At 56.4% G+C, this 24317-nt stretch overlaps 3 protein-coding genes across 5 annotated transcripts; 1 reads left to right on the top strand and 2 right to left on the bottom strand.

Moving 5' to 3' along the window:
- The first annotated feature begins 396 nt into the window (after positions 1–396).
- NAXE (NAD(P)HX epimerase) lies at positions 397–2441 on the top strand. The gene is made up of 6 exons (XM_063176359.1): positions 397–584; positions 806–914; positions 1275–1385; positions 1519–1632; positions 1718–1865; positions 1945–2441. The coding sequence occupies exons 1-6, from the start codon at positions 397–399 to the stop codon at positions 2145–2147; spliced, it is 873 nt and encodes a 290-aa protein (XP_063032429.1). The 3' UTR covers positions 2148–2441.
- LOC134429238 (G patch domain-containing protein 4) lies at positions 2398–5050 on the bottom strand. Of its 2 annotated transcripts, XM_063176357.1 has the most exons (7): positions 4845–5050; positions 4308–4381; positions 4136–4228; positions 3848–3955; positions 3655–3755; positions 3511–3561; positions 2398–3414 (listed from the first exon to the last, which is right to left on the bottom strand). In XM_063176357.1, exons 1-7 carry the CDS (start codon positions 4918–4920, stop codon positions 2736–2738), a joined length of 1182 nt encoding a protein of 393 aa, XP_063032427.1. In that variant the 5' UTR covers positions 4921–5050; the 3' UTR covers positions 2398–2735. The 2 variants fall into 2 exon arrangements, with proteins under 2 accessions (XP_063032427.1, XP_063032428.1); XM_063176358.1 differs by lacking the exon at positions 3511–3561.
- A 3350-nt stretch (positions 5051–8400) lies between these two features.
- On the bottom strand, positions 8401–23948 carry UBQLN4 (ubiquilin 4). 2 transcript variants are annotated; one of them, XM_063176628.1, is made up of 11 exons: positions 23796–23948; positions 21667–21818; positions 19337–19542; positions 18187–18449; positions 16927–17085; positions 16045–16270; positions 15559–15698; positions 15029–15112; positions 14320–14435; positions 13575–13752; positions 8401–9614 (listed from the first exon to the last, which is right to left on the bottom strand). In XM_063176628.1, the coding sequence occupies exons 1-11, from the start codon at positions 23946–23948 to the stop codon at positions 9462–9464; spliced, it is 1830 nt and encodes a 609-aa protein (XP_063032698.1). In that variant the 3' UTR covers positions 8401–9461. The 2 variants fall into 2 exon arrangements, with proteins under 2 accessions (XP_063032698.1, XP_063032699.1); XM_063176629.1 differs by lacking the exons at positions 15029–15112; positions 23796–23948 and having other exon boundaries at positions 21667–22131.
- Between the last annotated feature and the right edge of the window lie 369 nt (positions 23949–24317).

Below are 24317 nucleotides of genomic sequence, written 5' to 3'. Positions count from 1 at the left end.
CGGCGGGGCTGGGGGATCGCGGAGAGCCGGTGGGGCCTGAAGGGACCTGGAGAGCCGGCAGGGACTGAAGGGACCTGGAGAGCCGGCGGGGCTGGGGGAACGGCGGAGAGCCGGTGAGGCCTGCAGAGACCCGGAGAACCGGCGGGGGCTGGGGGAACGGCGGAGAGCCGGCAAGGACTGAAGGGACCCGGAGTGCCGACGGGGCTGGTGGAACCGCGGAGTCCCGGCGGGGCCTGCAGGAAGCGCGGTCTCTCCGCGGCTCCTCCCCGGGCCGTGAAGGGCGCTCCGCCCCGGGGCGGCCCCGCGCCTGCTCCGTGGAGCTCCGGCCGTACTGGGCTGTACCGGGCCGTGTCCGCTCCGGTGCCGTCCGGGGCTGTACCGGGCCGTGCCCGCCGCATGCCGGGCCCGCGGGCGCTGCTGGGCCTGGGGCTGCTGGTGGCGGCGGCGCGGGCGGGCGGGCGGTGCGGGGAGCGCGGCTGGAGCTGGGGTTTGGGCTGGAACCGGGAGCGGTGCCGGTGCCTGCCCCGCCGCGCCATGCACGTCCCCAGCCCGGGGGCCGGCCCGAAGGGGCTCCGCTTCCTCGGGTAGGAGGAGGGAGGGAGGCGGGAGGGCACGCGGGCGGGCCCCGGGGACACCGGGCCGGGGTACGGGCGGGCTGAGGAGGGGTCGGGGATGGGGTGCGGGTGTACACGGGGGGCTCGGCTCTGTGTGTCCCCCCCCGGTCATGCAAAGTCGAGGGGATCACAGCCCCCAGGCTGGGCCTGGCCGGGTTTTGGGGTACCAGCGGTGCCGTGTCCCACCCTAGGCAGGAGGAGGCCCAGGCTATCGACCAGGAGCTCTTCACTGAGTACAAGTTCAGCGTGGATCAGCTGATGGAGCTGGCGGGGCTGAGCTGTGCCACTGCCATTGCCAAGGTGGGGGTCCTGGGGGGCAGAAGGGGGTCCTGCTGTGGTGGGCTGAGCTGTGCCACTACTGGGATGGGTGCCCAGGAGGTGGGTGGAGGTCCTGGGAGAGAGTTCCAGCACTACCAGCTGAGTGCTATCCCCACCACCAAGCTGGAGGCCCTGGGAGCCAAGGGAGGGTCCTGTAGGTTCTAGTATTGTGTACCAAGCTGTGCCACCACCAAGGTGGGCACCAGGGACGCAGATGGTGATCCTGGGAATCATCCCAGCGCCATGGGCATGCCAGTCCCAAGCTGGGGGTCTTGCAAATCCTGGCTCCATGGTGTGGGCCCACTTCCCCATCATAACCCTGTGCCTCTTGTCCCCCATCAGGCCTACCCACCCAGCTCCTTCACCACGAGCCAGCCTGCTGTGCTGGTGGTCTGCGGGCCAGGGAACAACGGCGGTGATGGGCTGGTCTGTGCCAGGCACCTGAAGATGTTTGTGAGTCTTGCACAGGATCCCCATGAGGGTGCTGGTCCTGTGCGCCCCTGTACCTGTGGGCTCCAGGGTCCCACTCCTCTGGCTGCTGCTGGTGCCAGAGTGGGATTAGTTCAGGTTCCTTCTGCCCTTGCAGGGTTACCAGCCAACTGTGTATTACCCCAAGCGCTCCAGCAAGCCCCTCTTTGAAGGTTTGACCACCCAGTGCAACAAGATGGATATTCCCTTCCTCCCCGAGTTCCCAGCTGAGGTGAGGAGCAGCCCCCAGCTTGGCAGCACCTGCCCCTGGAGCTGTGGCCAGGACTGCTCCTCACCTGCCACCATCCCCACCGCAGGCTGAGTTCATTGACGAGCTCTACGGCCTGGTGGTGGATGCCATTTTCGGCTTCAGCTTCACGGGAGCGGTGCGGGAGCCCTTTGGCAGCATCCTGAGCACTCTGGAGCGTGTCACGGTGCCCATTGCCAGCATTGACATCCCCTCAGGTGAGTTGTGGCTGCACCTGCTGCGGGAAGGTGCCAGCCAGGGTGCTCCCAGCTCCAGCATGGCCGTGGCTCGTTGCAGGCTGGGATGTGGAGAAGGGGAAGGCAGACGGCCTCCAGCCCGACATGCTCATCTCCCTGACGGCGCCCAAGAAGGCAGCGATGCATTTCACAGGCCGGTACCACTTCCTTGGGGGCAGGTTTGTGCCCCCTGCGCTGCAGGAGAAATACAGCCTGAACCTGCCGGAGTACCCTGGCACAGACTGCGTCCTGCAGCTCACCTAGAGCTGGCCCAGAGGGGCTGGGGGCCAGGCTCAGCTTCAGCACTGCACACCGGGGCCAAATTCTGCCCAAGCCTCTGCCAGGAGGGTGCTCAGCACCTCACTGGGCTCTGGTGTGAGCCTGCAGGATGGAAAAGCCCAGCAGGTGGGAGTGGTGAGGGGCTGCTCTCTTTGGGGCTGCTGCCTAATGCAAGTGCTGCAGGTGTAAGGTGATCTGGGGTTCTGCCACTCATGGCACCACTCACGCTTTGGGGTAAGCTGATCACAATAAAGATTTATTCATGCCCTTGAAAAAATACTTTAGTACTTTGCAGGGCGTGTCCTTGTGTCCTTCTGTGACAGACCCATGGCAAATGGGTCCCTGCCCCAGGGCCTGGGGGGAAGGAACCAGGGTCACTCCTGAAGGTTCAGGTGGTGAAGTAAAGCTTGATCCAGCTGCAGACCAACTTGTCCTAGCTCAGCATCCCCAGGCAGCTGGGTCACAGTGCTGGGCTCTGGCTGGAACGAGCTCAGAGCAGCCCATGGCACCCACCAGCACCAGGATCAGGACCCTTACAGCCAGGTGGGACTGCATGGCAGCCACGTCACTTGCTCACTCTGGCTCCCTCTTCCTCTTCTTCTTCTTCCTCTTCTTTGTAGGGCTGTGTCCCAAGTTTGGCTCATCTGTCTCTTGTAGAGGTACATCTGTTTCAGCTGGCTCTTCTTCATCCTCCTCTTCCTGCTTCTTCTTCTTCCTCTTCTTTGTAGGCCTGTGTCCCAAGTTTGGCTCATCTGTCTCTGTTTCAGCTGGCTCTTCTTTGTCCTCCTCTTGCTGCTTCTTCTTCTTTTTCTTCTTTTTCCTCTTTGCAGCCTTCCCATCTTCTTCCACCACCTCTTCTGTGCTTAGCTCTGGCTTCTTCCTCCTCTTCATGACCTTCCCCTCCTCTGCTGATACCTCTTCTCCACATGGCTCCGTGATCACTTTCTTCTTCTTCTTCCTCATGACCTCCTCCTCTCCTGTCACCTCCTCTTCTCTGCTTGGCCCCCGCTTCTTTTTCTTCTTCTTCACAACCTTTTCTTCTTCCAACACCTCCTCCTGTTCTGTGTTTGATTCCTGGCTCTGTGGCACCTCAGCTCCATCCCTGGACCGTTTCCTTTTCTTCTTTTTGCCCTGGCTGCTCTCTGGGGGCTCCTGCTGCTGCTCCCGTTGCCGGTACGTGGCCAGGAAGGCTCGTTCCTGCTCCTCCAGGCGTGCCAGCTTGGCACTCATGGTCAGGCCGTGCCGGGCACCCCTGCAATGACCACAGGCAGTGAGGTTCCCCAGCAGGGAAGGTGTTCCCCAGCCCGGGCTGCGAGGAGGGGGCAGCCCTGACCCCCCAGGCACTCACTTGTGTGCTGTGCGGCCCCCGCACGCCTGCACCAGCTCCTCGTCCGTCAGCCTGGGGACGCAGACAGGACCTGTCACCTCAGCATCTGTGGGGAACACAGCTCCTCCTTTCAGGCCTCGTCCCTCCCCGTGAGCCCAGCCTCACCTCCTGACCGAAGAGAGGTCCAGCTTCTCCTCCTCCTCCTCCTGACTGCTCTCAGAGCTGGCTGGCACCGACTCCTCCCCACAGGCTGTGAGCGTGGCTGACTGCAGCACAGACACAGAGGGACTGTGAGAAAGGGGGCACGGAAAATGGGGTTCTGGGGCCACAGCAGCCCAAAGCTCCTGGGGACAGTCACCTTCACAAAGCGGCCGTACAGCAGGCTCCCGCTGCTGCCAGCCTTGCGTGGCTTCTTATTGCTGATGCTGCCTCCCTGCTCAGAAAGTGCCTTCACAGAGATGCCATCCTGGGAGAGAAAAGGCAAAGGCTTGGTTGGAAATGATCTGTCCAAGCAGCACCTTTCCACCACCACAGCCCCTGTGCAAGATGCTGCTTCCTGACAGGGCCTGGGGATACGGTGGCACTACAGGAGTCACCAAATAACCTAAACACCCTCCAACCCTGCCTTCAACCCCATCCCTCCAACCTGCCCGGCCTCCACAGCGATGTTGGCAGCTGCCTTGTTGAAGACGTGGTCCCACCAGTGGAAGGTGAAGGGCTCTGCCGCGTCGTGTCCCACCTGCGGGGTGCAGAGAGCTGCCGGAATGGCTGCACCGGGCAGCGGCACCGGGCGGGGCAGGGCGGGCATCGGGACTCACCCCGGCCGTGTCGCATTTCACCTTCACCCGAATGGCCTCGGCGATGCCGTCCTCCCGCCGGCCCAGCCCCTGCCCTGCACACAAGGCAGCGTCACCCCTGCACGGCCCGGGACACCGGGGGCACCGGGGGCTGCAGGAGCCCGAGGGTGGGGAGAGGTCCAGACCGGGTCCTGCAGGGAGGAGGGGGTGGGCTCTGGGACCATTGGGCTCTGGGGTGGGGACAGAGGGACTGCCGGGGTCTGCAGGGTCTCGGGACTTGGGGGGCCATTGGGGCTGGGGTGGGGATCGGGGGGCTGCAGGGTCCCGGGAGAACACTGGGGTCTGGGGGCCTGCAGGGTCCCGGGGCTCTGGGAACGGGACTGGGAGGGTCCCGGGGCTCGGGGATAGCTGGGGCCTGGAGGGAGCTGGGAAGATGGGGCTTGGGGGGCACTGGGGACAGGGAGCTTTGGGAGGGATCGGAGTCTGGGGGAGCCGGGGGCGCTCAGGGGTCCCAGGGCAGGGCGGGACGGGACAGGCCGGACCGCGGTGCGGCCCCACCTCGCCGCCAGCCGTGCCGCCTCAGCTGGGTCTCGGCGAACAGCATCCCGCGGCCCGGCGGCTCCGCGGCGCTCATGGCCCGGGGGGTCCGGGGAATCCCGGACGGTCCCGGGGGGAGTTCCGGTGTGTCCTGGTGTGCCCCGGTGCGTCCCGGGGAGGGTCCTGGTGCGGGTCACGGCGTGTCCCGATGACTCCCGGTGTGGGTCCCGATGGGTCCCGGTGCGGGTCCCGGTGTGGGTCCCGGTGTGGGTCCCGGTGTGGGTCCCGATGGGTCCCGGTGTGGGTCCCGGTGCGGGTCCCGGTGTGGGTACCGGCGGGTCCCGGCAGCGCCGCACGAGGCCGGGGCGGAGTCACGGCCGCGCCGCCCGGGAAGGGCTGTGCGCATGCGCGAGGGGCGGGGCGGAGATGCGTCGAGAGTGGGGCGGGGCATGGGGACAGGGGGACAGGGACAGGGGGACACACGGACATGGAGACAGGGATAGGAACAGGGGGATAGGGATGGGGATATGGGGACAGGGATAAGGACAGGGACATGGGGACAGGGATAGGGACAGGGGGACACACGGACATGGAGACAGGGATAGGAACAGGGGGATAGGGATGGGGATATGGGGACAGGGATAAGGACAGGGACAGGGGGACAGGGATAGGGACAGGGGGACACACGGACACAGGGATAGGGATAGGGATATGGGGAGGACACATGGACATAGGGACATGGGGATGGGGGCGCACAGACATGGGGACAGGGGAACATACGGACATGGCAACAGGGATAGGGGCATGGGGACGGGGGTGCACGGATACAGGGATAGGGATATGGGGACAGGGGGACACAGACACAGGGACATGGGGACAGGGATAGGGATATGGGGATGGGGGGACACGGGGTCATAGCGGACATGGCGACACGGGACATGAACATGGAGGTGTGGGATACACAGGGATGGGGACTCACGGACACGGGGACACACACATGGGTGTGCACACATGAACAAAACCTCGCGCACGCGTGTGCACACACACCCGTACCCACAGCTGCAGCCGTGTCACACACAGGAACGTGGGCACACAGGCACATGCACACACACACACAGAGCTGACCTGTACACAGACAGACAGACAGACAGACACAGAGCTGACTCTGCCCTATACACAGACAGACACACAGAGGTGACCTGTACACAGACACACACACACACAGACATTTTTGAGGTTTGATTTTGAAGTGTTGCACCGGGACATTGTGGGGAAAGGCTGTGGATCCCCCCCCTCCAGGAAAAGGGGGAGGAATGAAGCACAAATATATCCTTGACAGCAGAAATCTCTCCCAATCAATCAGCTGGATTTACCTCTGCCTGCTGCAGAAATTGCTTCGCTCATTATACTTTAAAATAATTAATTCTATTTATCAGAGGAAAATGAGAGGGAACAGTCAGTGGGAACACCTTGGGGCAGTTCCTTGGGGAAGGAGAGATATGGGAGCGAGAAAGTGCAGTGGTTCCTTTGGAAGTGGGCCTTTGAACAGCACATTACCAGGGATTAGGGAAAGCTCTGGAGGGGATTAAGAGGCTCAAAGGCTCCTTCCCACCAGCCTTCAAAGCTCCTTTTCCTCCAGAGCTTGGGAAGGATCTGCACCCTGCGGGTACCAAAGATCAGACCCAGCTGCATCCACCTCCCAGCCCTGTCCCAGTGATCCCAGGCTCGCTGTCCCACCCCTGAGGAGGCTGCAGGCCCAGGAGGGTTTGAGAATCCCAGAAAGGTTTGGGATCCCAACTCTCCTTCCAGCACAGAGCAGAGCAGCAAAGTCCGTGGGAGCAGCGTGGGATGGGCAGCTCTGCTGGGGGAGGTGGCACTGGATGGGCACCAGAGTCTCTGTTTGATGCCCTGGGTCTCTGTTTCTATGTCTGGGCTGGCAGCAGGGCAGGATGATCCCAAAGTGGGACAAGAGCAGATGCTACAATGTGGAGAGACAGGAAAAATTTGTTTTCCCACTTAACCAAGGACTGGACAGCCTTTGAGGGCTCATCATGGCCTTTCAGGAGTTAAAGAGAACTTGTTAAATGATGGACAAACTCTTTTTATATGGACAGATAATGATGACCCAAGGGAAAATGGTTTTAAACAAAAAGAGGGAATATTTACGCTGGATATTGGGAAGGAATTGTTCCCTGTGAGGGTGGGGAGGCCCTGGCACAGAGCAGCTGTGGCTGCCCCATCCCTGGCAGTGCCCAGGGCCAGGTTGGACAGGGCTTGGAGAAACCCGGGATGGTGGAAGGTGCCCCCATGGCAGGGTGTGGGGTGAGATGAGCTATGAGGGCTCTTCCCACCCAACCCTTTCTGGGCTTCTCAGACTCCTGTGCATTCCCCTCAGTGCTTCACAGCACACACTGCAGCAGGGTTCTTCCACCATGCAGGGACTTATTCCAGCCAGCTCTGGAGTCACCAACCTGCTCCAGCCCTCCAAGGCCGTGGTCCAGCACACACACACAGCTCCCTTGCACTGTGTCACTGACACCACCATGTCACACCTTGCTGACACACTGAGGGGGTGCAAGGATCATTTCTGCCTGGCCAGAAACACTGCTGGGACTAATTTTGCTCCTCAGGGACTCACTCACTCAGGGCTATATCCCCCCTTCCCTGCTTGCTCCATCCATCCATCCATCCATCCGTCCATCCGTCCATCCATCCATCCATCCATCCATCCATCCATCCATCCATCCATCCATCCATCCATCCATCCATCCATCCATCCATCCATCCATCCATCCATCCATCCATCCATCCATCCATCCCTTACAAGAGCAGGCTCGTGCAGGTTTCAGTGCCATCAAGAGACCCTGAAGAGGTCCCAAGGCTCCCACAGGCACTCTCAGGAGCCTGTTTTGAGCTGAAAAGAGGCCAATCAGGAACATTTGGGAAAAGCTTTAACCCTTCCAGTGCCAGCTGGGACCTCCAGCCCCGTCCCTACACAGCTCTGTGCAAACTTCCCACGTCTGAGGAGAGGCTGCACAAAGCCCAGCACACATTTGTGCACAGCCTCCAGAAGAGGCTGAAGCTGCTTTCTAAATCCTCCTCCAAGGGATTGCAGCTTCATTAGGATGCACACAGAGAGGCAGGAGCGTTTCCAGCCCCGTGTTTCTCCACCAGCAGCACCACCTACACTCTCAGCAACACCAACACCCATAGATGATCCCAGTTCCAGCTGGGTGCAAGCAGGTTTTACAGGTATGCAGCAAACCTCCTGTTCCCTCTCTGCCCAATCCTCCCACACTGAAAGAAACTCTAAACTCTCAAATAACACCGACTCCCGGCTCTTAACAGCCGCTAATTGCCAATTCTGATTCAAAGGGAGCTTCCAACCCGGCACTTTAGGGCCAGTGCTGCATTCCTGGAGTTTCAGAGGTTTCCTGGCCAGGAGGGAGGGGGTGATTCCCCCGTGCCTGCACTGAGCTGAGCTCGGGGGAACAGGACAGCACAGATTCATCCCAAGTGACTGGGAAGTGGCCCAGCTGAGCCAAAGGCAGGCAAGGATGAGACAGGGATGCAGGGAGACAGATGGTTGTGCGCATTTATTTTCCTTTTGATAAAAATGGTGTATGCAAATTACACAGCCATGGAGGCTCCTGGGAAATACCACCCTGCTGGTCCTGGGGAGGCTCTTGGACAGTCTGAGCATTCAAACACACCAGAATGGAAGAGGGGTGGAGGATGGATCTAAACTGGGAGGAACATGAACTTCCAACATTTTCCAGTGAAGCGAAAAGACCGTTAGCTTATTTTTCCATTTCCTTTTTAGTTTTTTTCACACTTGTACAAATGAACCCACTGAGCACAGGAGTCGATGCCCCTGGACACCTCTGACCAGGAACCACACGACTTGGGCAGAACCAAACACCTTCCAAACACCTTCATCTGCACAGCACCTTCAACTCAAGCTCAAGAACAGCACACCTGGTCACTGCACACCCCTGGGCTCCATTACACCACCCCCAAGATGTAAAGAGGCCACACTTCAAATGCAGGTTTCTCACCCATTAACCCTCTACCAGGAGATTGGAGGCACCTGTGAGTGAGGGACATGGGCTCGGTTCATCCCAGGAAACATTAAGACAAATGACATCAGAAATTCTCAGGTAATTTCAATTTTTTCTTTTGATCCATTCCCAATAAGACACTGAGAGAAATAACCAATCCCCAAACTTGGCTCAATTTTTTAAATATTTGCCTGAAAGGAGGGCTAGGGGAAGGAATCATGTACAGTTAAAATCAAGCTACTCAAAACACAATCATTCAGGTAAGTAACTAGAAGTATCGCCTCTACCATCTAGAGAGAGAGAGAAGAGTGTCTGAGACAGGGCATATTTAGGAAAAAATACACATCTGAAGTCTCTGTGGCCACGATGAGAACTGGAATCCACATACAAGCCAGTTAAAGAGCATTTCAACATGAAATCTTAACTTAGTAGGAAGGTCAGGGTTAAGCTGTATCTTTTTGTTTTTAAATACATGGACAGCTGTCAGATATGAAAATGATGGCGGGCTTTCCGGAAAGATCCCCTGTGCATGTGTATGGATGCATGTGCTGACGTCTGTGGGGCAGCAGGGCAGAGCTTAGGAAGGCTGGGAGCCCAGCAGTCTCTCGATTGCTGCGTTGATGTCCCCGCCGGTGGCGATGAGCGCCTGCAGGTTGGCCTCGCGGTTGATGAAGCCCATGGCATTGAGCTGCTCCAGCTGCTGTTGGAATCGCACTTCGGGACTCTGCGCCTGCGGGGGGGAAGGACACGGGGCCTGGGGTTAGAGAGCCCTCAGAGCACACTCAGAGCACACTCAGAGCACACTCAGAGCCTGGAGTTAGAAAGAACACACAGAGCACACTCAGAGCACACTCAGAGCCTGGGGTTAGAGAGCAAAGAGCCTGGGGTTAGAGAGCACTCAGAGCACACTCAGAGCCTGGAGTTAGAAAGAACACACAGAGCACACTCAGAGCACACTCAGAGCCTGGGGTTAGAGAGCCCTCAGAGCACACTCAGAGCACACTCAGAGCCTGGAGTTAGAAAGAACACACAGAGCACACTCAGAGCACACTCAGGGCCTGGGGTTAGAGAGCAAAGAGCCTGGAGTTAGAGAGAACACACAGAGCACACTCAGAGCCTGGGGTTAGAGAGCCCTCAGAGCACACTCAGAGCCTGGGGTTAGAGAGCAAAGAGCCTGCAGTTAGAGAGAAGACACAGAGCACACACAGAGTACACTCAGAGCACACAGAGCCTGGAGTTAGAGAGCACTCAGAGCACACTCAGAGCCTGGAGTCAGAGAGAACACACAGAGCACACTCAGAGACTGGAGTTAGAGAGCAAAGAGCCTGCAGTTAGAGAGAAGACACAGAGCACACACAGAGTACACTCAGAGCACACAGAGCCTGGGGTTAGAGAGCACTCAGAGCACACTCAGAGCCTGGGGTCAGAGAGAACAGGGAGCCTGGAGTCACAGAGCACACACAGAGCCTGGAGTCAGAGAGCACTCAGAGCACACTCAGAGCACACTCAGAGCCTCGAGTTAGAGAGCAAAGAGCCTGGGGTTAGAGAGCACTCACAGCACACTCAGAGCCTGGGGTCAGGGAGAACACACAGAGCACACTCAGAGCACACAGAGCCTGGGGTTAGAGAGCACTCACAGCACACACAGAGCCTGGAGTCAGAGAGAACACACAGAGCACACTCAGAGACTGGAGTTAGAGAGCAAAGAGCCTGCAGTTAGAGAGAAGACACAGAGCACACACAGAGTACACTCAGAGCACACAGAGCCTGGGGTTAGAGAGCACTCAGAGCACACTCAGAGCCTGGGGTCAGAGAGAACAGGGAGCCTGGAGTCACAGAGCACACACAGAGCCTGGAGTCAGAGAGCACTCAGAGCACACTCAGAGCACACACAGAGCCTGGAGTCAGAGAAAACACACAGAGCACACTCAGAGACTGGGGTCAGAGAGAAAACACAGAGCACACTCAGAGACTGGAGTTAGAGAGCAAAGAGCCTGGAGTTAGAGAGAACACAGAGAACACACAGAGCACACTCAGAGCTTGGAGTTAGAGAGAACACACAGAGCACACAGAGTCTGGGGTCAGAGAGAACACAAAGAGCACACACACAGAGCCTGGAGTTAGAGAGCACTCAGAGCACACTCAGAGCCTGGAGTTAGAGAGAACACACAGAGCACACTCAGAGCCTGGGGTTAGAGAGCAAAGAGCCTGGGGTTAGAGAGCACTCAGAGCACACTCAGAGCCTGGAGTTAGAAAGAACACACAGAGCACACTCAGAGCACACTCAGAGCCTGGGGTTAGAGAGCCCTCAGAGCACACTCAGAGCACACTCAGAGCCTGGAGTTAGAAAGAACACACAGAGCACACTCAGAGCACACTCAGGGCCTGGGGTTAGAGAGCAAAGAGCCTGGAGTTAGAGAGAACACACAGAGCACACTCAGAGCCTGGGGTTAGAGAGCCCTCAGAGCACACTCAGAGCACACTCAGAGCCTGGGGTTAGAGAGCAAAGAGCCTGCAGTTAGAGAGAAGACACAGAGCACACACAGAGTACACTCAGAGCACACAGAGCCTGGAGTTAGAGAGCACTCAGAGCACACTCAGAGCCTGGAGTCAGAGAGAACACACAGAGCACACTCAGAGACTGGAGTTAGAGAGCAAAGAGCCTGCAGTTAGAGAGAAGACACAGAGCACACACAGAGTACACTCAGAGCACACAGAGCCTGGGGTTAGAGAGCACTCAGAGCACACTCAGAGCCTGGGGTCAGAGAGAACAGGGAGCCTGGAGTCACAGAGCACACACAGAGCCTGGAGTCAGAGAGCACTCAGAGCACACTCAGAGCACACACAGAGCCTGGAGTCAGAGAAAACACACAGAGCACACTCAGAGCCTGGGGTCAGAGAGAAAACACAGAGCACACTCAGAGACTGGAGTTAGAGAGCAAAGAGCCTGGAGTTAGAGAGAACACAGAGAACACACAGAGCACACTCAGAGCTTGGAGTTAGAGAGAACACACAGAGCACACACAGAGCACACAGAGCCTGGGGTTAGAGAGCACTTGTCGCAGACATTTCTCCACAGAAATCCTTTCTTTCGGATTTCTGCGTCTTCTGGAGGCCAGAGGCTTCAGAAGACAAGGTAAACAATTATTATCAGCTGCCGGGGAATGCAACAGGGACACCTTGATTGGCTCATTTACTATCTTTATAATTAAGGGCCAATCACCAGTGCAAGCTAGGGGACTGAGTCCTTGAACACAACTTTGTTATAGATTCTTTCTATCGATTCTTAGGCTAGCTAGCTGCTCTGCAGACCTCTCTCTATATTCTATTAGTATAGTAATAATGTATTATATATAATATCTTAATAAATCAAGCCTTCTGATTCAAGAAACAAGATTCACCGTCTCTCTCTCACCAGCCGCGTCCACTCAGGTGCGGTAATATGCACTCAGAGCACACTCAGAGCACACTCAGAGCCTGGAGTTAGAGAGCAAAGAGCCTGGAGTTAGAGAGAACACAGAGAACACAAAGAGCACACTCAGAGCTTGGAGTTAGAGAGAACACACAGAGCACACAGAGTCTGGGGTCAGAGAGAACACAAAGAGCACACACACAGAGCCTGGAGTTAGAGAGCACTCAGAGCACACTCAGAGCCTGGAGTTAGAGAGCAAAGAGCCTGGAGTTAGAGAGAACACACAGAGCACACTCAGAGCCTGGGGTCAGAGAATACACAGATCACACACAGAGCACACACAGAGCACACTCAGAGCCTGGGGTCAGAGAGAACAGGGAGCCTGGAGTAACAGAGCACACACAGAGCCTGGAGTTAGAGAGCACTCAGAGCACACAGAGCCTGGGGTCAGGGAGAACACACAGAGCACACACACAGAGCCTGGAGTTAGAGAGCAAAGAGCCTGGAGTCACAGAGCACACTCAGAGCACACTCAGAGACTGGAGTTACAGAGAACACACAGAGCACACAGAGCCTGGGGTTAGAGAGGAAAGAGCCTGGAGTCAGAAAGAACACACAGAGCACACACAGAGCCTGTGGTCAGAGAGAACACACCGAGCACACACACAGAGCCTGGAGTCACAGAGCACACACAGACCTGGAGTCAGAGCACACACAGAGCCTGGGGTCAGAGAGAACACACCGAGCACACACAGAGCACACTCAGAGCCTGGAGTCACAGAGCACACAGACCTCGAATCAGAGAGCACACACAGAGCACATGCAGAGCCTGGAGTCAGAGCACACACAAAACCTGGAGTCAGAGAGCACAGGGAGCCTGGAGTCAGAGAGCACACACAGAGCCTGGAGTCAGAGCACACACAGCATCCCAACACAGGCACTGCCAGCAGCCTGTGCAGGAATCCCAAGCTCAGCTTCAGGGTTGTGTAGGGACAGTCTCCATGTCCCCTTAGGATGTGGCAGAGCAGCCACACCAGAGTCAGTCCTGGTTTAGTACCAACAGTGGCAGCAGTGCAGGCAGAAGGACCCCAGCATGCTGAGCTTAAACCTCTTAAAGGGTTCAACACCCCAAAGAGTCAGCCAGACCCCAACACCAAACCTGGCCTAGAGCACCACAGCCACAAGAGACTGTTGGGGACCACATGCCCTGAGTGGGGTGAGGTGGGCACCCCCCTGGAGACCTCCCTGGCCATGCCAGCACCCCCAGGTGTTACGTACTTGAGAGCTTCCTCCGGCCAGCAGCTGGATCATCTGCTGCATGAGCTGCTGCTGAGGGTTCCCACCCCCAGCTGGAGAGGCACTGGCCGGCGTCGAAGCAGAGGGAACGGGGTTCTCCGGGATTGTGCTTCCTCCTGTGGAGGACGGGGGCATCCGGGGCATGCCGAAGGAGCCAAGGCTGCAGAGGAAGGCAGGGCATGCTCAGGGTGACACTGGCACTGGGCACCCCCCAGAGTGGGGCAGCCAGCAGGAACAACCCTCACTGAAGGCCCTGCTACAGGGCAGCTCTGCAAACTGAACCAGCTGCACCCATGTTGTGGTCACAGCTGGCACTGGGAGGGAGCAGAAGCCTCTAGAGAACTGTTGTGACAGTAAGCAGGGAGCTCAGAGAGCCAGTAGATCAGCCTGCCCCAGCACACCCACCCAGCCTTGTGTCTGTGTCTGTCCATCTCACACTGTTCTCCAGAGATAAAACTCTTGAGTTCAGTCCACATTAAACGCAGCAGACAAAGGATGGGGGAAGGACCAAGTGCATTCCAAACCTTTTCTCCAAAAGCAACGGGTCAAGGATTTCCCAGGGAAGGACGAGCGAGCAGCAAGTGCTAATGAGCTCGCTCAGAGGGGCCTGCAGGCACAGCCCAGCACACCATGACAGACTGCCCTAAGCAGATCTCCTGGATGAGTGCAGAGCCAGCTCTGCCTGCTGGGGCTGGGCACAGCAGTTCTGCTCTGGAGCACTCCATACCTTGGCACTAATCCGGGCGCCTCCGTCTGCAGCGTCTGGAGCCCCTGCTGGATCTGGAGCAGGGCCTGCATGGCGCGGGGGTTGGTGAGGATGGACAGCGAGTCCGGGTTCTGCATCTGGGGAGCAAGGCAGAGACACACACGGTACCAACCAGTGAGAGCTCAGGCAGCCAGAGCTCCAGCACTGCCACACCTGGGCTGGCACCAAGCTGTGCCTCCTGCCCACAGCCAGGGCTGCCCGTCGTGTCTGGATCCTCCTCTGAGGCTCCAGACTGCAGGGCTCGCCTGCAGGGACACTCACAGAGCTCACAGCAGGTTCCTAAATGAACTGGGTGAGTCACATTAGAACTGGGGACACAGCTGGATTCTGATTTACCTGAGAACCAGCTGCTCTAGCACAATTAACTGCATCATTCGTGTAAACTCTACACAGTGAGAGACTGTCTACATAGGGGTTCCAAGTATCTTAACAAGCCTAATCTGGAGTCCACCTTTGAATAATTCAGAGGAGTTAAAATTCAGATCACCTTTTCTAACCAAGTTCTTCCTCTTTGTCTCCCCTGTGCAACCCCTTGCTTGCTCAGCCCAGCCTCCCAAGCCCACATGCTTCCTCCTAGTGCACTGAACCAAGATCCTGCCTGTGCCACAGTGGGGGAGAAGCTCTGGAGCCAGGGGCTGAGGGCAGCACAGGGCCAGCCAGAGGCCTTTACCTGCTGCAAGAAGACAGGGAGCTGAAGGCGGAGCTGTTCTTGAAGCTGTGGATTCCCAGCAAAGAGGGGGACATTTACCATGATCTAGCAAGAGACAGCACATGTAGGTAGGGTCAGAGGGTTGCTGCCACTTGCTGTTAAACCCTATGCAACTAAGCCATGAAGAACAGGTCACTCCTGGGGCCCCTGACTCCCTCCCTGGGCTTTCAACATGCTGCCCTGCTATGGGGGATCAAAATGGGACAGCTCAAATCCTGACAGCAGTGTTGAACAGGGGCCACTTGGCCACAGGCAAAGAGAAGGGCCATTCCCATGTCCCTCTGAGAGCCACCTCTTGTGTCAGGGGCTCTGCAAAACACACAGGGCTCAGAGCTGGGGCTGCCTTCTGGCTATTGAGAAATACAACCAGACTGTGCATTCACTCTGCTCCAGGGTCTGCAGGAGGAACCAGTCTGACCCCAGAGCAGACTGACACCTCACGCTGAGCTCATGGCCTGCCTGGCAACAGCAGACACCTGCAACACTTTTACCTGTGCTGCAAAGTCTGGGTTCTGGGCAAGAGTTTGCATCATGCTCCGCATGTAAGGGGCAGAGATCATATTCTGCATCAACTGAGGGTTTTCAGAAATCTGCTGCAGGAGTCCTTGCATCTCTGGACTGTTGAACATGCCTGCAAGGGGAAGGGAAGACAAAAGAAAACATCTGATGAGCCTGAGCACCACTGCATTGCCTGAAACACAATGTGACAGGTGACAGCACTGCCTGCACTCCATCCCCTATCCAGCAGCAAACAGGGCTGTGGACAGCCATGGCAGTGCTCTGCTGGCCATTATCCTGCTCCTGAGAGCTTCAGGGACAGCACAGTTCCCAAAGGAACCATCCAACAAGTGCATCAGAATAATTCATTGGTGGATAACAGCCACAGACAGGGCTCAAATGCCAGAGGAACCAGCCCTCCAAGGAAGCCTGGGTGACCTGCTCAGCCAGCAGCACCCTGCAGCTCCCCCCTTACGTACCAGCACCGATGCTGGCAGCATTCAGCCCAAAGGGGTTGGACACAGTTGGGGTGCCCTGGGTGCTTGCTGAGCCCGTGCTCCCTTCACTGCTGGGTGCCTGACTCTGGGAAGCAGGGGGTGTGGGGCTCCAGGGGTTTGGCAATGGCTCTCTGTTCTCCGTCCGCAAAGGCTGAGAGCTCGAGCTGTCAGAATTCCCCGTCAAGGAAGAGAAAGGATTGCTGCCAAACTAGAGAAAAAAAAAAAAAAAAAAAAAAAAGAAACAGATGGAATCAGTTAGTCCCAGCAGACCAACCCCAGCACTGAGCGAGCCAGGGAACAGCAGATCATATTCAGCCAAGTCCAGAATTTGCTAAACATGTGCCATGATCCGCCTCCTGAGAAATCTGCAATCCACAACACACCTCACTCACAAAAAGACCAGGCTCAGGAGTGGCCACAGCCTCAGATTCAGCTCCCAAATGCAGGGCTTCAAAATGCCCTTGTAAAAGCAGCACCCGGACACAGCAGCAGGTATTGCTGGACTGGAGCATGCCTTGCCTGCACAGCCCTCTGCAGCCAGGCCTGTGCTCCCTCCTCCTGCACTACCAGCCAGCTGGATCTGAGCCAGCTCCATACTGAAGGCGTCAGGCTCCAGCTAATCCAGGGAGCAGAGGGCTGGGCTAACAGTGACAGGGCCTGCCTATCAGTCAGGCTGCTGGGGGACTGCAGGAGCCAGAGCAGGTCTCTCCTCTGACACCCCAACCCATGTCACAAGAGGCATTGCACCATGTTGTCCAGCCAGTGCCTGCCTGGAGTGGAGCCACGCTGTAGGACAACTGCCCCATCAGCAGAGGGGACAGAGAAAGACCCCCTAAAGACCCCCTTGCCACACTACAGCCGTACCTGCTCCCTGGCTGCACTAAACATGGGCTCCTGGATGTCCGTGTACATCCGGCGCAGGGCGTTGTATCCTCCTGGAATGCTCTCGAGGTTACTCAAAGCACGGTCCTGGTTCCGCATCATCTCCTGCATCATGGCAGGGTTCCGAGCCAACTCCATCGTCTGCCACAAGGAGGAGAAGGGGGAAAGCTCAAGCTCCTCTCCCAGGAGAGAGAGGGGATAATGAAACCCAATTCACAGGCAGAGAGCAGAGAGATCATTTATACAAGTAGAGAGACCAGGGATCCAGGCTCCTCCCCAGCCCTGCTCAGCTCTCCTCCTTCTCAGCCTCAGCTCAGCTTGATGAAATTGTTCTGTTCCTAAGCAGCATCAGGACATCCAACACCCATATGTTCCCACTCACACTGCATGGACTACATACAACAACTGGAAGATGGATCCTTCCACCCTCTCCAGACTTTTGATGGGTCTCCCCTGCACAAAAATATATCCAGGTCTCAATTTAAAGAACTGCTCAAGTACAGATTATTCACAACTTAGTCCTGCAGCTCTGGAATTTCATGTGTGGCCAGCACAGCTGAAAGCAGAATGATTGAGAAGCAGATGGAAATGAGGCCTGTTCAGCACAATCCTCTTCACAAGCCTCCCCAGTAAACAGCAGAGTCCTGTTAATGACTATTAACATTAATGACTATTAACACCCAGATTCTCACTGATCCCTTAGGATTCCCTTCCAATGAACCTTTGGTCTTCCAGCCAGCCAGTTCTCTTGGACATGGGTCCTCTCTGCTCAGGGAAAAATGAGACCTCTCTGGGATCCCAGCCTACACTAATGCTCCCCACTGATACAGGTAGTGAAACATTCACTGTACAGCTCTGGAATCTCTACATAATCTGTCAAAAGAACTAGAGAGAAACAAAGAACTATTGCAGTAGCTTCACTTCTCCAGCACTGTTTTTACTCCCATTCCTGAATCACACCACAGTAGCCTTGCTAGGAAAATCCCAAAATCCCTTTTTTTCCCAATACACCATGGATTCAATAACTCTGAAAGGAAGAAAAGAGTTGCAAGGATGTGGGTTGAGCATTTAGTATTCACATAACTCAAGACCACCATCTGTTTGTGGGGAGCTCACAGCAGGAAGGAAGAGATCTCCAAAACCACTGCTCTGCCATTCCCACTCCTCCTCTGCAGTGCAGACACTGATGTTGGTCCACAAAGACTCTCCTCAGCACTCTTACTGAGCCCTGGTGTGACTCACCTGCCTCATGAGCTCTGGGTTATTGAGCATGTGGCTTATCTCTGGATTTCGCTCCATGAGCTGCTGCATCTGGGGATTGGCCATGATCATCTGCCTCATGAGGTCAGGGTTAGACATCATGTTCTGCACCAAGGGGTTCTCCATGATCTGGGAAAGCATCTCTGGGTTGGACATCAGCTGCCGCTGCATCTGCTGCTGGAGCTCCATGAAGTTGGCAGAGCCCATGCCAAGGTTGCCCAGCCCAGTGATGCCACCGAAGCCAGCTGGAGAGGGAACAACACAGGGGAAGAGAGGCATGAGTCAGGAACTGGCAGAGAGGACATGTTGCAGACATTTTTTCACAGAAATCCTTCCTTTCAGATTTCTGCATTTTCTGGGAAGCTGAGGGTCCCCAGAAAGAGAATGTAAACAATTGTTATCAGCTGCTGTGAAATGCAATGGGATGCACCTTGATTGGCTCATGTTTCCATGTTTATAATTAAAGGCCAATCACAGGAGCAAGCTAGGGACAGAGTCCCTGGACACAACTTTGTTATAGATTCTTTCTTTCTTGCTATTCTTACCTAGCAGCCTCTGCAAACTTCTCTCTTTATTTCTATTAGTATTGTTATAATGTATTATATATATCATCTATCAATAAATCCAGCCTTCTGATCAAGAAACAAGATTCCTGTCCATCTCTCATCCAGCCTGGGCAGCTGTGCCTGCAGGGCACGTGCGCCTCTCAGAGCCTGAGGAGGTGACAGAAAACCCAGGTACTAACACAAATTCACTGGGAAAGTAATTCCTTTCATCAGCAACTTTTCCTAGAACTCTTGCAGGTTTGCTAGAACCAGTATCCATTTCTGATGGGTTCTTCCAACACAGACACACACATTTAATGGTAAAGTACCACTCAGGTCGCTGTAATAAGGACAGGCACAGCACTGCCTCCCCACAAACCCAGGGGTACCCTGTGTTCCTACAGCAGCCAGCTCTGAGTAAGGACACCCCTACACACACACACTTCACCAAGTGGCATTACCCTGAGCAGGGACAGAGGTGTACCATGGGAGTGACTCAGCAAAACCCATGGCAGCAACAGGAGCCAAGAACCCCAACTCCTTGGTCTAAGCCCAGAAAATTCTTCCTTCTCCCAGTGCCCACTTACACAGGATGGATGCAGCACTGTTGGGGCCTCCATCTCCAGGCCCTCCCACGCTCCCTGAGCCGCTGCTCCGTCTGCTGCCGCTCCCTGCGTCCGGGCCAGCACTGCTGGATGTGGAGGGCTGAGATGGGGCAGCAGGAGAAGAAGGGCTGGCATTGGGGGCAGAAGCAGCATTGGGGGCAGAAGCAGCAGATGTTGAATCTTGGACCCTGTAAAGGATAGAAGGTATTAAACTGCTGGTACTGGGGAAAGGCAAGGGGAGTGCTCCGTGGGGACACGGGGTGTGCACCCCATAATGAGCAGGCTCCCAGCACAGCAGCCAGCCCAGCTTCCAGCCCGTGTCTGCCTGCACTGCTGCACAGCTGTGCTCCCAGATGCCTTCCATCTGCTGGGATCTGCCTCCCTTCTGAAGCACTGCAGCCCCTGACATGTCCTGGCCCACGCAGAGCTCCTGGACGGGTCTTACCCTGAGTTGTCTCCAGCTCTTCCTTGAATCCCACTGAACTATTTACTGCAGCCATATCCTTGAGCAAGGAGTGTGCTCCAAACAGCAAAATCCTTCTGCTGCTCCCACAGAAACCACAGCAGGTTACAGCAGGGCTAGTGCATGGGGTAAACAACAATGTTCACTTCTGAATATTCCTATCAGTGCTTCTGGGGCAAAAAGAAGCATCAGCATTGCTGTACAAAGAGGGAAACTGAGGCACGAGGCAGCCAGCGCCTGTCTCACAAAGCCATGGAATGTTTCTGGCCAGCTTGGCTCCAAATTCCCAGCTCTGCCACTGGCTGCACGTCGATGCAAGGCTCCTGCTCCAACACAATTGTCTGGAGCTTCTTTAAACCCACCCACACAGACACTGTGCTGTAAGCCACCATGCAGCAGGTGCTGGACATCAGCTTTGCTGAATGCACCAACCCAGGTTAGTACCTTCTTACCACAGTTATCCTCAAGAGTGTGTTACAGGAATTTGGAAGAGAACATTTAAAGATTTTCTGAAGCCCCTGCAGTCACAACAGTGAGCCCTGGACTAGTGTTGAAGAGCTTTCATTAAATTAGACCACAAAATTCACTTTACCCACCTCAATAATGCTGTTATGCCTCTGACAATAATACCAATGATCTCCTGATTTTTTTTCCCGAACCATTAATTATTCATTTTCTCTATCTCCCTTTCTTTTTTCACTCTTCTAGAACATGAAAAATCAAACCTGGAGGTCCCTGTCCACTGTCCAGACAGACCTGACTACTGCTGAAAACCAGTGGCCACTGAGGGAGGCAAAGAGTGGGGAAACAAAGCAAATGGGAAGCTGAATAAGAAAGGAAGAAGGAAGCCAGAGAAAGGGCACTTGGTTTCTCTAGAAAAGTCCTTACTGAAGACATTACAGAACTATTAGCAGGAGAAAAATGAGCAGCCCAGGACAGCTCTGATTCCCTCTTTGAAATGATTTACCAATACCACATTTATAGTGGAGACAGCAGAAATAGTATTGGGCTCTCAGGCTACCTGGAGAGGCAGAATCCAAGGAGAGGCTGCAGAACCTGGCAGCAAACTTCCTTGTGCTTGTGAAAAAAAAAACAAGTGGAATAAAAAAAAAAAAAAAAAAACGGGGAGAAAACTCATCTTGATTAATGCAGCTCCTCCAGGGGACAGCAGAACTGCACAGAGACACAGCCCTGAGAGCTGGGGCTCACTGTGGCCAGAGCCTGAGGCATGGCTGTGAAGGTCCTTCAAGATCAATGAAATGTGGCTGCAACTAAAGCACAGCAGCTGTTCCCAAAGCCCTTCCATGCCCAGCACCCCTCTGGAAAGTGCTGGGAAGAGCTAAACCTGCAGGAGCCTGAGGTCAGCCCTGTGTCCTGCCCTCAGTCTGAGGTCTGTGGTGCTCCTGAGCCACATCCTGAGCACAGGGAAGTGCCCAGGTGCACCCACATGAGTGAACCCCACAGTGCCCTGTGCCTGCCCCAGCCTGGGCAGCTGTGCCTGCAGGGCACGTGTGCCTCTGTGGCACCTCTCAGAGCCTGAGGAGGTGACAGAAAACCCAGGTACTAACACAAATTCACTGGGAAAGTAATTCCTTTTATCAGCAACTTTTCCTAGAACTCTTGCAGGTTTGCTAGAACCAGTATCCATTTCTGATGGGTTCTTCCAACACAGACACACACATTTAATGGTAAAGTACCAGCCCCTCCAGGTACCTGCCATACACCATCACAGCTGTGTCATCCATGGACAGTTTAGGGACAAACCCCACTGCTGGGGCAGGGAAAAATCATCACAATCAGTAATTCCCACCCCTATTTGAGCCCAGCCTCCCCAAGACCAAGCTCTTACTTCTGCGGAGTCTTAATGACCAAGTGAACAGTGAGCCCATCTTTGATCCCATGTTGATTCAACGTGTCTCCATCCTTCAGGATCTTCCCAGCAAAGATCAGAACCAGCTGATCCTGTTTGGCTTTAAACCGTCTAGAAATCTCTTCTTTGAACTGAAAAACAAACAGCATTTTTCAGGCAACGGATTGGTACCAGGAACACAAAGCTCCAGGGCTCACGTGTAGTCTAGGAAGAGCCCAAGGAGCCCATGAAGGTACCACACATTCACCAGGTGCTGATGATGTCTGAGGTGTTAATGAAAACCAAACCAAAGCAAAGACAAGCTCTGAAATCACAAATTATGGAGTAAATCTCATAAAAAACAGAGCCATTCCCTCAGAAGAGGCTGAAGGCTTCCAAAGCCAGACCAATTTGCTTCAGGCCTAACCCAAACACATCTTTTATGCTGAATGACTGAACTGGTTTCATCTGCTCATTTGAGTTTTTTTTTTTTTTTCTAAGGAAAGCCAAACTCTGATTTAATACAGGACAGAGCTCTATGGAAAAGGCAATAATCCTTTATCAGCCAATGGAAATAAACTAGGTCTTCTCCAATTCCTATTTCTGCAACTGAATTCCCTGTGAGCACGCCACGGAGCATGGACACCTCATCCTTACTGTGTGCTGGGATTTACACCTGCAAGCAAGACTCTCACTGCTGGCCCTGCCAGGGCATCCCCAGATTGATTTGGAGGAAATAAAGCCTTGCACTTGGAAAATACAAACTAAAGGGAATTCAGAGGGGAAGGCCAGGATGGAGAGTGAAACACACGCTGGTTCCAGAGGGGAAGGGAAATCGACGAAAACACAAAACTAAAGGGAATTCAGAGGGGAAGGCCAGGACGGAGAGTGAAACACACGCTGGTTCCAGAGCTCTCAGCCTTCACAACTCTAAAATCAAGGTTGGGCACAGCACAGCCCTGGCCCCAGATCACCCTGTCTGTTCTCTCCCCACATACCCTGCCTGTTCTCTCCCCACATACCCTGCCTGTTCTCTCCCCACATACCCTGTTCTCTCCCCACACCCCCTCTCTGCTCTCTCCCCACACACCCTTACCAAGGGATTCTTTCCCGAGGGAAAGGATCAGGAGGGCCACACGTGCACAGCTCCTGCCCACAGCATGAACTGCTGCCCGGAGCTCTCTGCCAGGCCCTTCACACGCCGACCTCGTGCCCTACGCCCGAGCGAAGCGCCAGCCAGCCCAACGCAGAGCCCATGACACCTTGTCCCAGTGGGCATCGCCGCTTCCTCAACGCCAGGACCGGCCCTAGAGCCCGCCCCTGCCAATGGCAGCCTTTGCTAAGCGCAGTTCTCGGCAATCCCGGCCCTCTCCCGCTCCCTAGCAGGTGCACAGCACCCCCCAGCCCACCCGATGTTTCCTTTCCTCCACCTCATCCAACGCTGGCCCCAAACATCTGCCCGGCTCCTCGCCTGGAGAATTTCCCTCCAGAGAAGCGCAGATGCACGCCAGGACCCCTGGATATCCCCCCGGCAGCCCCCCACGCTCTGCTCACAACCCCAGCACCTTTCTCACCCCTCCGTCCAAGGAACGCTCTCCCCCGCAGCCCAGCCCAGCCCAGCCCAGCCCACTGGCCGAGCCCCCAGACCCCACCCGGTCCTTCCCACTGCCACCGCCCCCTAAAGCCGCTCTCCGAGCCCCTCAGTTATTGTGGTTCCCACACCTACGACCCCTCCCACAGGTGAGCCCCCCAAACCACCTCCAGAGCCCTCCAAAGGCCTCCAGCACCTGCCCTCCTTCGGATCTCCCCGCTCCCTCCCACCCTGGCTCCAGCAAGGCCCAACGGCCGGGGCTGCCCCGAAAAGCCCCCGAACGCAGCCCCAGCCCTGATCCGGCTCTCCAAGCGGCCTCCCGGACCCTCTGACCGCCCCCCAGCCCACAGCACCCTTCCCCCGCTCCTCAGGCGCGCCCGAAATTCCTCCCCGGCCCCAGAACTCAGGTTCCTTCCCAAAATTCCTTCACGGCACCCCCGGATCCCTCAGCCCCCGCGGAGCAGCCGCCCCCGCCCCTCAGCACCCGCGGCAGCGCCCCCCAGGCCTCTCCGCCTCCCCGGCCTGCCGCCGCCCCCACCTCGCGCACGGAGGCGCCATCCGCGATGACGATCTCCTCCTTGTCCTTGGGGGTCTTCACGGTTACGCGGATGAGCGCCCCGCCGGGCCCCGCCTGGCCCTCCCCGCCAGACCCGGGGCCGGGGCCGCCGCCGCCGCCACTCGGCTCCGCCATCTTCGCCGCCCGCCGCCAGCCCGGGCCACCGCCACCACAGAGAGCCGGGAGCGGCGCCACAGCACCGCCTGGGGCCGGGACAGCGCCTCCCGGCGGCGCGGAGGAACAGCGGCAGCGCGGGGCGCGGAGGCGGAACGGGAGCGGAAAGAGGCGGCCGGAGCCTGGGTAGGGGGCGCCGCCCGCCGGTGCCCCCACCGACCTCCCCTTTCACCGACCCCATCCCCGCTTCCCGCGGTCGCCGAGGCCCCGCGCCTGCCCCGCGCTCCCTTCTGCTGCCGAGGCCCCTCTGGAGTCCCGGTGCCCACGGGGCCAGCGGCGGGGCAGGGCGGGACTACAACCCCCAGAATGCTGCGGGCCCGGCGCGGCCCC

Source organism: Melospiza melodia, chromosome 25 (assembly GCF_035770615.1).
Source record: "Melospiza melodia melodia isolate bMelMel2 chromosome 25, bMelMel2.pri, whole genome shotgun sequence".
Taxonomy (NCBI): domain Eukaryota; kingdom Metazoa; phylum Chordata; class Aves; order Passeriformes; family Passerellidae; genus Melospiza; species Melospiza melodia.
The sequence above is the reverse complement of the archived record's forward strand: the minus strand, read 5'-3'. Positions and strand labels throughout refer to the sequence as shown.

Excerpts from the sequence above, each read along its gene's own strand:
- NAXE (XM_063176359.1), top strand. The coding sequence starts at position 397 with ATGCCGGGCCCGCGGGCGCTGCTGGGCCTGGGGCTGCTGGTGGCGGCG. Across the intron at positions 585-805 it reads AAGGGGCTCCGCTTCCTCGG|GCAGGAGGAGGCCCAGGCTA; the intron begins GTAGGAGGAGGG and ends GTCCCACCCTAG. Across the intron at positions 915-1,274 it reads GTGCCACTGCCATTGCCAAG|GCCTACCCACCCAGCTCCTT; the intron begins GTGGGGGTCCTG and ends GTCCCCCATCAG.
- LOC134429238 (XM_063176357.1), bottom strand. The coding sequence starts at position 4,920 with ATGAGCGCCGCGGAGCCGCCGGGCCGCGGGATGCTGTTCGCCGAGACC. Across the intron at positions 3,562-3,654 it reads GACCTCTCTTCGGTCAGGAG|GCTGACGGACGAGGAGCTGG; the intron begins GTGAGGCTGGGC and ends CTGCGTCCCCAG. Across the intron at positions 3,415-3,510 it reads GGGGGCCGCACAGCACACAA|GGGTGCCCGGCACGGCCTGA; the intron begins GTGAGTGCCTGG and ends TGGTCATTGCAG.
- UBQLN4 (XM_063176628.1), bottom strand. The coding sequence starts at position 23,948 with ATGGCGGAGCCGAGTGGCGGCGGCGGCGGCCCCGGCCCCGGGTCTGGC. Across the intron at positions 17,086-18,186 it reads ACCCAGAGCTCATGAGGCAG|ACGATGGAGTTGGCTCGGAA; the intron begins GTGAGTCACACC and ends TCCTTGTGGCAG. Across the intron at positions 15,699-16,044 it reads TGCTGCCAGCATCGGTGCTG|GCATGTTCAACAGTCCAGAG; the intron begins GTACGTAAGGGG and ends TTCCCCTTGCAG.